Source organism: Cervus canadensis, chromosome 18 (genome assembly GCF_019320065.1).
Source record: "Cervus canadensis isolate Bull #8, Minnesota chromosome 18, ASM1932006v1, whole genome shotgun sequence".
In the NCBI taxonomy this organism is placed as follows: Eukaryota; Metazoa; Chordata; class Mammalia; order Artiodactyla; family Cervidae; genus Cervus; species Cervus canadensis.
In genome coordinates this window covers 37,602,943-37,615,285 of record NC_057403.1, presented here as the reverse complement: position 1 = coordinate 37,615,285, position 12,343 = coordinate 37,602,943, and the positions used below count along the sequence as shown (strand labels likewise).

General features: G+C 52.9%; 1 protein-coding gene across 2 annotated transcripts; it reads right to left on the bottom strand.

Annotated features, from left to right (window-relative positions):
• Positions 1-634: 634 nt before the first annotated feature.
• Positions 635-12,334, bottom strand: LRRC29 (leucine rich repeat containing 29). Of its 2 annotated transcripts, XM_043438008.1 has the most exons (3): positions 12,235-12,304; positions 8,761-8,862; positions 635-1,864 (listed from the first exon to the last, which is right to left on the bottom strand). In XM_043438008.1, exons 1-3 carry the CDS (start codon positions 12,256-12,258, stop codon positions 650-652), a joined length of 1,341 nt encoding a protein of 446 aa, XP_043293943.1. In that variant the 5' UTR covers positions 12,259-12,304; the 3' UTR covers positions 635-649. The 2 variants fall into 2 exon arrangements, with proteins under 2 accessions (XP_043293943.1, XP_043293944.1); XM_043438009.1 differs by lacking the exon at positions 8,761-8,862 and having other exon boundaries at positions 12,235-12,334.
• Positions 12,335-12,343: the final 9 nt, after the last annotated feature.

The window sequence follows — 12,343 nt, the reverse complement described above, 5'->3', positions numbered from 1 at the left end:
GAGAAGGACAAATACCTAGATTGGCTGGTGTGGGAAGGATGCAGGTGAAAATCTCTAAGGCGTTCACCCTCTCTGTGGTCCCAGCGCCAGTCAATCAGATACACTCCCTCTAGGACTGGGAGGACATACAGCGGAGCTGCCACCTGCCAGGAGTGGTTGGGGGATGGGGGGGGGGGTAAGGACTAAGGGCAGGACAGAGGGAGCTGCTTTGTAGAGATGCAGACATGGGAACATGGGCCTCTAGAGAGAGTGCTTAAGAGACACGATCGACACAGTGAGGATGGAGTAGGGCAAGAGAGGCACTTGGGGGAAACGCTGAATGCTTTTCAGGTGAAGAATGCTCTGGGCACAGTCGTAGATTGAAGGAATAACCTGCTAAAGAGGGAGGGGGCGACACTGCTAAGACAGGGACACCACCCAGAGGGACAGGCCTGAGCCCTACTGAAGGAACTGGCGTCAGCCAAAAGTGACCCTCTTCCTCCCTTGTCACATGGCCTCCCCAGGGCCCCTCCTGAGCAACTACTGCTGTGTAACCTCAGTGCCCCTTTCCCCAGGGCTTGGTTCTGTCACCCCTGCCCCCAGAACACCCGCCCTCAGTCCCCTCCCCAGACTGCAGTGATCACCAAACACCGGACTTGTGAGGTGTGGGTCACCTCGTAGGCTGGGCCCCTCTGGTCTCTGGGACCTCCCTCTGCATGGACCCACCACGGGGGCGGCAGGGAGGAGTGTGGGCAGCGCACTGTCTGCCTAGGCACCTTTCCTCTTCCAGCTGACTTGGACACAAACACGGGGCACCTCCCTGGTGCCAGGCTCCCAGTTCCCCCAATCCCTGGCCCTGGAGAGGAAGGAAGGAAGGGGGTGGAACGCTCACCTTGAGTGAGGAGCAGTAGGCCAGGCTGAGGGAGGCCAGTAGGGGTGGAGGTCCACGCACCGAGCCCAGGGACTGGGCCAGCTCCTGCCCTCTCACCAGGCAGCACTCGGCCATGTCGAGGCACTGCAGCTCCCGCAGGCCCCCCAGGGCTGAGCATCCCGCGTCTGTCAGCCGCTGCAGCTTCCTCAGGCTCAGGTGCCGCAGGTGCCGCAGGCCCCGGCTCACGGCCAGGACTGCTCCATCAGCCAGTTCTGAGCAGCCACTGAGGTCCAGGGAGGTAAGGCCTGGTTGCTGGTGGCAAAGGGCGGCCACGGCCTCTGTGGAGAGGTCCCGGCAGCTATGCAGGCTCAGTTCCTGCAGCTGCAGCCCGGCCACCTGGCCCAGCGCCCGCAGGGCCTCGGGCGGCAGTCCAGTGCCGCTCAGGTCCAGGGCATGCAGTCTGCCAGCCCGCTCCTTCAGGAATCGCAGCAGGTTGCGGAAGGAGAGTTGGGAGGGGGAGGAGTCCTGGGGGTCAGTGGAGCCCCAGGCTGGGCCTAGCTGGAAGGTGAGGTGGCAATAGGCCAAGGAGAGGCGCTCCAGGCAGGGGGCACAACTGCTGAGCCGGTTGAAGCTGAGGTCGGCCAGGTCCCGAAGGCTAGCCAGGCTGAGCTCACGGAGGCCACTCAGCGCCTGCTGGACCTGCTGCGCCGTCTCGGGCTGAGCCAGCAGCATGCCCGACGTGAAGAGGCTGTTGCAGCCACTGAGGTCTAGGATACGCAGGGCCGGGCAGCCCAGGATCAGAGCCACGAAGGAGGCCTCTGTGGGGCTGCCCCCACCAAGGCACAAGCTCTGCAGGTGTGGGCCCAAGTGGTGGGTAACAGACCGCAGCACCTGGAGTGAAGCTGGCGAGCCATCCAGGTTGGTCAGGCTGATGCAGGTGATGCCCCTGAGACCCAGGCTCTTGATGACCGGAAGGGAGGCAGATGACACAGGGATGTTGTACTGCACGCTGGCCTATGGGGCAGCAGCGGGCCTGGGGTTAGCCCTCTGGCCTCACAGTGTGCCGGCCATTGGGTCTGGTGGCAATTTGCTGGCCAGAGTTTGAGGGAAGGTCAGGGAAGGGCCCTTCAACAATGGGGACCCACTGTGGTGTCATGTGCCTGAGGGGGTGCTGATGGGAAGTGGGAGCAGGGAGGACAGGTCATACTGGGGCTCAAGGCGGAGGAATACAAGGGGAGGACAGAAAGTTAGTGATGGCCGGGGCTGAGTGCCTATGGAGAGGCTGGGCCAGAGTGGGGACTTGGCATGCTAAGTACAGGAGGGCTGGGGGGTGGCCTGGAGGAGAGCCAGCAAAGGTCCCTGGGAGCAGGAGGACAAAGCATTCTGGACCCCAACTTTGGGGACTTTCAGAAGGTGGCCTTGAGACCCACGGACTCCAAATCCAGGGCCTCAGCTTAGCGTTAGCTAAGCAATCAGCCTCCCCCACTTTCTCAAGAGCATATAAATAGCCCTCAGAGCAGCTGAGGGCGGGAAGAAGCAACTGCAGGTGTCGCTCACTACAACGCCCTGGGGCCCAGATGCCAGAGATCTGGGGCAGGCAGTGAGGCCAAGGTACTCTGGTGGCCTGTGTCTCGGCCACAAGAATGTTTGCAAAACCGGCTTTTGTGTGTAAGTGAAAAATGTGCCTACGCATGTGAGTGTGGTGTGCGCATGCGTGGATGCGTGTGTATGCGCACACGTGAATGCCCTTTAGGCTGGAGATTCCAGATGTGCTTGTGATCCCTCGTCTTATCTCTGGAGGGTCTGTCTTATTCCTGCAGGTGAGGAGGGAGAAGTGTACTATTTCTCCAGACAGGAACTCAGAGAACGAATTTCAGAGGCAGGGAGGAAGTTGGCCCAACTGGAGAGGAACCGGGGAGGCAGCTTGGGGAGCACGGAGCTGGAGTCCGGTGGGGCGGGGAGGCAAGCTCAGGGCTAGTTGTGGGGAAAGGCTGACTGGTTTAGGAGTGTGAGGAACCGCCAGTAAGAGTTGTTTTCAGAGAACCTTGCCTGATCTTGTGATAGAGGGAGCCAAAGGACAAAAAGTACAGGAATGTGTGGAACTGGTCTGTCGGGGAGGGAGAAGAGGGCTTGGCTTCTGAAACCCTAGCCCCATTTCTCTACCCCCACCAAGGCCCAGGATGCAGGCAAGTGATACTCATAGATTCTTGTTTTCACAAGCAAGCTCCCCCCCGCCAAACCTGTCCAGTGAGTAACAGGAAGAACAAGCTGACATTCCCTGCTTGTCCCCCACAGAAAATCATCAAAAGGGAACCAGAAAGCTCAAAATGATGCATAATATGTGCTCCCTGCAAGACGTTTATCAACAGGATTCTTCCGGGAAGACAGGTGGAACTCATTCCCAGGTGTGGAGACCCCACCTGGCTTCTGCCCCAGAGAGAAGCAGCCCCCGAGGGCTGTCGTCCCGGAAACGAGCCTGTGGTAAGAGGGAGACCAGCTCCCACCAATTTCACGGGAATCAGGGAGTCAAACCACGTTCCCAGTTCAGAACCCATGGTCAATACGGGTGAGAGGAGCTCTGCCCATAGATCCCCCCATGGACACCAGGAGACAGTGGGGAGTGGGGATGCCAGACACCTGGGTCCCTCTCTCAGATTTAAGGAGAGCTGGCGAAGATGCCAGTGTGTGAGGTTGGGGAGGGTACTGAAAAGATCAGGGAGAATAGTTTTTAGAAAGGAACGGTAAAGCATGCCTCCAGCCATTTCAAAGCCCTGCAGTGCTAGATGAGCCAATCTCATAATGAGTAGAATGAACTCTGGTTGGGGGAGTGTAGAGCAGTGCTGGTTGCCAGGCAGCACCTGCCCCCACCAGTCACATGGCACCCCGCAGCCCCCAGCTCCAGCCGCCTTCAGTCTTCCTTCTTTCCCTATCTTCCTGAGCCTTGGCTGCCAGCAGTGTTCTTCCCTCTCCCACTGCCTTCCTATACACAAGGTAAACGAACAACCCAGGGTCCAAGTGCAGGGCTGGCAGGTGGCCCCAAGAGCTACCTAGCGAAGGGGCAGGGCCTGGCCTAAAGGACTTCCAACTATGGGGCTGGGTGAGTTTTGAGGCCACCTCCCTACTCCCCACAGTTTTTCTTGGTGGGGAGAAGACGGCCTCTAAGCCATCACCCAGGTGGTCTACCTGGGACTCAGATACAGAAGTCCAGGAGCAGCCTGTTGGGGATATTTACCCTCTGTGTTCAGCCTTCTGGGTTCTGGTCTTTGCCCCAGTGTAGGAAAGTGCCCCTCCCCAGGCCCTGGGAAGATGCTTCTAAAGCCCCAAGGGAGTGTAACATGGGTACCTGCTCCAGCTTCAGCCGCCTCAGCACAGAGGGGCCAACTAGCCCCCTGGTCTCCTCCCTTCCATGCTGGCATCTTAAGAGTAAATGCGGACTCATTTGGAAAGATGCCCTAAACCTGCTAAAAGCAATACGTGTTCCTTGACTATGAGAGGCCAGGACTCTGTTGTAACTACTCAAGTCCTGAGCTGAGGCAGCAGGCCTGTGTGCAGACTTGGAAAGCCATCTGAGAGAAACATGACTCTCCTGTCTGCCAGCACAGGGATCCAAAGTTAGCATGCCTGTTTTCCGGAAGGACCTTGAGGAAGCATATGTCCTGGTGCCCAGGGCTTTGGTCTCCAGAGAGGAATCAGACTTTGGGGCTCATTTCTAGAGGCTTTTATAGACACCTCAGGCAGGAGAAGGCAGCAGGGGGCAGGAGCTGTCCTGAGATCTTCACAGTGATCAGCGTGGTGGCAGCACCCCCGCCCCAGTCCCAGGTATGGACAGAGCCCAGGTGTACATCAGGCCCTGCCTTTGTCTGTCTTCTTATTTGAGAAAAAGTGGAATTAAGTGGGGGCAGGTCAGGGAGATTAAGAAGTTACCAAGTTGAGCATCCTAGCCTGACCTGGAGCCATACAGCTTGGCCTTGGTGAGCCAGAATCTTCCACAGCATCTACTAGCTGGGGTACCACCTCCTCAACCTGCTGCACCCTGGGAGATGGGTCCTGTCAATAGGGCTCCAGAGATTGTTCTCTGGGACAAGGTGGTATCAGCCCTAGAAGCCCAGGTATCTGTGGCCTGGCTTCCCAGGGCTCCCACTCCTGGCGGTGGAATAGGGCTTTGCAGAGTCACCGAACGGGTCTTTGTCAGTGCTCTATCTGGAGCTCAGGGTTCACTGGAGAAGCTCCAGTACTAAAATGGTAGGCTCTGGATCCCAAACTCTGACCCCGGCCTCTTCCTCTTCTTCCTTCCCTCACTCCTGTTCCAGTCTCACCTTCATCCCTGGGGCCTGACTGCCCACTTGGCTTCTTCTGCACCCTCCTTCTTTGCTGGACTCCAAGAAGCCTCCCTGACTGATGACCTCTCATCAGGGTCCCCGTGGCCCTGCCCATCATGTGGGTGCACCTGCTCTCTGGGCCCTCTGCCCAGCCAGGGATGATGAGACCATGGCCTCCTCTGGGTACGTGCTGTCCGAGGAAGTCATAGCCTCCCTTCCTGTCTGCACTGGCTCCCCTCTCCTCACAACCCCTCTCTTCTCACTCCCCTAGTCTTCTTTCCAAGCCCCCGATGCTACTGCAGCTCCCTCCCCTCACTCCAGCCTTCTCAGAGATGTTTCAAATAGAAACCAATGCTCTTAGGTGGGAAGGCCCTCCTTCTTCCCTGTTCACATCCACCAGCCCATCCTTGGCAGGACTCATCAGAACCTCCTTCCATATTCTGCTCTTGGGTTCAAGGAGGCCCCTTCTCCTGGCCTACTGAGCCTGTCCCCACCCTCTCCTCTGAGAATCCCGAAATCTCTGCCTTTCCACTGCTCCTTCCTCAGAGTCCACAAACACCCCAGAGTCTTAACAAAGGCCTCCCTTGATCCTGCAACCCCCCTCACCCCTCCCCTTTACCGTCACGCTTCTTGGAAGCACATGGGTGCCCACACCCACTGTGGCCACTTCCTGACCATAGTTTTGCCCACTAATCCCTCCACCGCTGTCCCCACAGAACCCCTCATCCCAGAAACAGCCCCTCTCCAGCAAGATCACCGACATCTGGGGGCTCCTCTGCAGACCTCCCACAGGTGTCCTTCCTCTCTGCTACGCCATGATGCCTACTCGGGATGGCCTGTCTCCCCGGTGTTCTCTCCTACTGGGGGTTCTGAGACTCTGCCCTCTTGTCTCTCCTACCTTCTAGCCTGTTCCCTGTTTGGGGTCATCAAAGAGCAGAAAGATCCAGTTCATGGACCAGTGGGTTCTCCATGAATTGTTCCATTCCACCACACACACACACACACAGAGTTTCAAGATCCAGTCCATGGACCAGTGGGTTCTCCATGAATTGTTCCATTCCACCACACACACACACACACACACACACACACACACACACACACACACACACACACACACACACACACACACACACACACACACACAGAGTTTCCCTCCACGTGCACCCCAGCAGACTTCATTCCATCTACTTTGTTTCCCATACCTTCTTCCTGGGCACCAGATACTGGAAGCCATGACCTGATGGACCTCTCTCCAGATACAGGGATGCAATATGCACAAATCTGAATTTACTGTCTTATCCCCGCTTCTCCCAAACGCCCAGTGCCTTCTACCAAATCACCTAAGTCAGAAATCTGGCAATCATCCTAGACTGCTCCCTCATATCCACAACGTCCAAGGTCCTTTCCAGTCCATCTCCTATTTCCTCCTGGCCTTCAATCTCTCTGGCTCCAGTCTACTCTTGGTATTGTCAACAGAGTGATCCTGACGAAAGGCAACTGACCACGTTTTTCGGGCCCTTTGATGGTTCATCACTGCACAGGATGGCAGCTGAGCTTCCCGGCTGGCATTCAGGGCCTGCCTACTTCTTCAGCCCCAGCTTTCCCATGCCTGCTCCCCACTCTGGCTCTGGAATGCTAATTTCAGACCACTGTCTCATACTTCCATGCCTGGGTTCAGCTGTTTTTTTCTGGGGGTGGGGGGTGGTCTGACCCCTCACCTATTCCTTAACAAATATGTATCCTCTCTCAAGATTTAACCCAAGCATCCCCTTCTCTATGAAGTCTTCTGTGAATCTTCTCTGCATCTTTGGTATGCATCATGCACCTTTCTTAAGATTTTGAGTGCAGTGCTGTCTCTCTCTCACTATCAACTCTGAGTGCTGTGTCTGCCCCAGCCCTGGGGCCTAGCACAGTGCTGGGCACAGAGGTAGCATCACCATCCAAATGAGTGAGGCCTCTCTACAGGCCCCTCCTCCTCTCCTTGCCTTTGGACTGGTATCCTTCCTGGACAGTCTCTGTGGCCTGCTCTTCAGGGCTCCTCTTGTTCTCCCCAGGGAAAGTGACTTAGATCCAAGGCTTAAACCTCCACCTGTTCTTAAATGACACCTTCATCTATATTTATTACCCAGACCTTTCTCTTGAATTCCTCTCTCAGAAGTCCAACTACCAACTGGATCTCACCGTTTAGATGTTTTATACTTCATATTTTCAACAAATTCAAACCAAATTTCTTTAGAAACTAGGCTCAATGACACCGGAGAGAGAACTCAACAACAACCCTACTTACACACTCATTTAAAATGTGACAGAGGAGGCTTCCAATCCATTATACATAAATGGTACTTGGGCTACTTGAAAACTAATCAGTTTAGCTCCTTACCTTACAGCATAAGTCAAAATAAATTACATCAAATATATATATATATATATGTGTGTGTGTGTGTATAAATTCAAGCCATAAAACAATTTTGCTGTGAACCTAAAACTGATCTAAGAAGTAAATCCAAATAAAAAAAAAAAAGCAAAATATGAGTGTATATTTATCAAATCTCCGAAGAGGCAAAGTATCTCTAAAGCAATGGCAGATAAAGAAAAGAATGTTCAGAGTCAACAACCCAAAAATTTAACCCCTGTATATCTCATAAACAACACATATCTACAAATCAAATTTAAAAAGGCAAATATATGAGGAATATATTTGAGTAAGTATGTAAAAGATTAACTTCTTTAATGTATAAAAAGTTCATACAAATCAATAAGAAAAATACTAAGACCCCAATAATTAGACAAGGAACAGAAATACACAAAAGAGGGAAATATAAATGGTCCACTAATGAGAAAATTGTTCAACCTCAGTGACAGTCAAAACTGAAACAAAGGGCTCTCACTGCTTGCCTTTCCAACTAGCACAAATGCCTGCACTCACCTCCTAGGGGGTTGTCTCCCTACGACTCACCTCTCAGTCCACTCTGCACTGTGGAGGTCTAAGACATAAATCACTGCATGTCACTCCCCTGCCTAATGTTCCTTTAATGTTCCTAAAGTTCCATGGGTTACCTGGTTACCCATGATGGTAACCAGGAGAAAGCCCTAGCAATGCCACCTGGCACATCTGTCTTGCTTTCTGACCCCTTTCTAGCCTCATCTCCCACCACTTCTCTCCAACACACCTAAGTTCCAGTCATAGCGTTTCCTGAACTATTTCACACCTTGATGCCTTCGCCTGTGCGGTTATGAGTCCTGAAGACCAACCTTCATGCTCCTCATCCTGTTCCTTCAGGAAGCCTTCCCTGATGCTGCCAGTCTCCTTCCATGTCCTTCATGTTCCCATGGCCCCCTTCATGCCAATGCCCTGAGCACACAACATCATGATCACTCACTTATTTGTCTTTTTCCTTCACTGGACTATGAGCTTCTCAGGGGAGGAGACTATGTTTGGTTCATTTGTAGAGTCCCAGTACTGGACCCAGAGCCAAGTATGTATGAATAAATATGCAGGAATGAATGGATGGATGATGTATGAGTAGGGCCACGAGCAAGCTGAAGTGAGACCACTGAGAATGGGCTAGGTGAGGGTAGGCACCTTACCTCCCGAAGGGCATTCTGGGCTGCACAGTACCAAGCCCGGCTCACGAGGGAGGCCTCTTTCTGATCTGACAGAGGCAGGAAGCTCAGAATATATGTGACCATCTGAGGGAAAAAGACAGGGCATTGGGGCTGTTAGTGCTGGTGGGGCCCTCTGAAATCTTCTCTGTCTGGCAGCACAGTAGGTCAGAGGGTACTAGAGCACTGGCTTCTAGCTCATCTTGGATCCTAAGCTTCAGAAAGTCTTCACTTGTCCTCTCCAGTCTCCAGGTATCTTTACTGGGAACAAACCTTTGCTGAGCACCATCTGGATGCAGGTTTGTTCTGATAAAAATCAAACTTCCTACTCAATTTGATAAAAAGGGCCTGGGCACTGGGACTCGATGAACCTAGTTTAGATCCTTATTCTCTCAACTGACCCCTCTGAGCCTTATTTTTCTTATCTATAAAAAGACAGCTGTAGTGAGATTTAAGTGGGTTGCTGTGACAGTTAAATATCATGGTAAAGTGTCTTGCATAGGATCTAGAACATAGCAAGGCAAGTGCTGATCTTGAGGAAGTTACACTGGGACTGCACTTTTTCAGTCTTCTTCACAGCTTCTCAGCCGGCTGTTACAATTCTCAGCAAGACCCATCCTGGTAGGCTAAGGCTCTCACTCCACCTATGCTCTATGAGGCTGGGGGTGGAGGACTTATTAGGGACTGGGGAAGGGAGCTGCCTGTGAGACCAAGAATAATCTGATATTAACTATTCTTTTCTTCTGGAATCTTCCCTCCTTGACTTCTGTGACACTGTGTTTTCTAGGGCTCCACTCACCACTCCAACTGCCCTGTTTCTAGATTCTTCTGTGGCTCCCAGGGCTCAGACCTGAGTCTTTCAATTTGTTCACTTTCTAGGATAATAAATTCACTTGCATTGCTTTAACAATTACCTCTATAAGAATAACCAACGATTCGATATTCCATATTGTTTTATCATTCATGTGCTAGTCTAGTATTGCCAACTGTCCACAGGATTCTTCATCCAAATGTTTTACCATCACCTTCACCTCAGTCCAAAGCAGCCGCTCCTCCCAACTTTCCAGCCCCCGAGCTTCAATCCCAACAGAGCATCTCGCCTGAAGATCCTGATAAAACTTTATACTCTTCATGCTCTTCTGTCCCTTGCTCCAGATACAGGTGTAAAGCATAGGCTTTACTTAAGACTCATTCAGATCCCAGCTCCACCAGTTCCTAACTGTGTGACCTCAGGTAAGATATGTGATATCTCTGAAACTCAACCCACACCTGTAAAATGGGGATATTAAAAAAATCTAGATCACAGTCTTATGTGCTGTGCTTAGTCGTTCAGTCATGTCCAACTCTGCAACCCCATGGACTGTAGCCCGCCAGGCTCCTCTGTCCATGGGGATTCTCCCAGGCAAGAATACTGGAGTGGGGTGCCATGCCCTCCTCCAGGGCATCTTCCCAACCCAGGGATCAAACCCAGGTCTCCCATATTGCAGGCGAATTCTTTACTATCTGAGCCACCAGGGAAACCCAAGAATACTGGAGTGGGTAGCCTTTCCATCCTCCAGGGGAACTTCCCAACGTAGGAATCGAACTGAGGTCTCCTGCATTGCAGGAGGATTCTTTACCAGCTGCCCTCACAGTCTTATGACAGGGATCAAATTATAATTTATATATATATAAATTTAATAGATATAATATGCTTCACACCTAGTAGATGGTCCATAAATGGTTCCTGGATTGCTGTTATTAATAATTCTACCTTTGAAACCTTACCACCTTAGTAGCCCACATCTTCATCACCCCAGACCAGGGTTCCTTCCGCCGTCTCCCACCTGATCTCCTTGCCTCCAGGTTCATCCTTGCTAACCATTCTACAGACTGCAACAAGGTTAATTTTCCTAAGAAACAGCTTTCAGTCTCAGTGCATTCCTGATGAAAACCTTTGGGGTTCCCCAATACCCTCAAGACAAAATTTCTTCTCCTGGGTCAGCATTGCCAGGCCTCCATGCCTGACTGTACCCCTGATCCCAGAGCTTCCACAAGCCAGTCTTCTCAGTGTCCTACAAACACAGCAAGTTGATTTTCTTATTTCCTTTTGCCTATGTGGACCTTTTTCCTGGAATGCCCTTAAGCTTGACCCTCACCAGCCCACTTGGTCTCTTCTTCCCTTCCCTGATTGCTAGTACACAGAAGGTACTTAGTCAGTACTTACTGGATTGAATTAAGTAAGAATGGACAGTCTTTTACCTCTCTTTTCACCAAAGATTTGCTCAAGGAAGGGGTGGGAAGATAAAACAGATCATTACTGAGAGGAGAATGACTGGCGAGAACAACCTCTGGGCCAGGGAGGCTAGGCCTGGGGAAGAGAACTTTGATAAGGGGACTGGAACTGACCACGCTCCAATCCCCAAGAGGAGGCAGGAAAACTTGTCTGAGCTGAGGTAAGATAGTGGTCATCCTGTCTTCTGGGGTTCAGTAGCCAACCCCAGAGCAAAAGGAGGGCAACAAACCTGTCCTCACTGAGAGGGGGAAGCATGACTCTTTGAGTTGAGAAGGGGGAAGGCCTTTCTAGAGGGAACAGAAGAGGCAGTGATAAGGGTGGAGTGGCCATCCCAGGAACTCCATCCCAAGGAGCTACTATAGATATGACTGGTCATCTTTGTGATCCATGGTGATGGGACAGATATCCTCTGGGGCAGAAAGGGGAAAGGATGCCATCTCAGGGGGTTCATTGGGGGTGGAACATCATTCCAAGGGCCGATGGGGAAAGGGTGCCCTGTCTCTCTTGGGCAGTGGGAGGGGTCTGACAACTTTCTGGGCAAACAGGATGGAGAGGCCATCCCAAGAGGCCACTGGGACAAAACTTATCTGTCTAGGGACAATAGCGGCAGAGTGATCTACCTCCAGTTTAAGTAGAGGGAGCAAACATCCCATGAAAGATGAAGGTGAAGGAGGCAGGGATGGCCATCACTAGGGGCTGAGGAAGTGGGGAGCAGGCCTGTCCTCGGTGAGGGAACTGAGACCATGCCCGAAGTTAATGGGAAGGGGCAGCCGTCTCTCGAAGGGAAGGGAATGGAGCGACCATTCCAAGGGACCAATGGGGGTAAGATCGGTTACCCTTCGGGGCTGATGGGATGCAGCGGACATCTTTCAGAACTGAGGGGGAGGGACGGCCATCTCAAGAGATCAGGGGTAGGCAGAGAGGCCCTGTCCTCGCTGAGGTGACAGTAGCTATCTCCTGGGGCCGATGGGGAAGGAGAGGATGGTCCCCCAAGGTAAGGGAATAGAGTGGCCCAAAGGCGGCGGGGCCGTTACCCATAGCCTGCAGGTCCAGGGATCTCCCGGCCGGGTTGTTTCCGCCAGACTGGCGGGGCCGGGAGAGCTGTCTGACAGCCCCTCCCCACAGCCTGGGACCCCGAGGGCGGGGCCTGTCCCGAGCTAGGCCTGAGGGCAGCCTCCTCTCACCTCCAGCGGCAGCGACTCCGCCATCGCATCCCTGCCGCCTCCGCCCCCGCGCAAGGCTTTCTGGGAAGCGTAGTCCCACCGACTCTAGAAGGCGGAGCTTCGGAAGGAA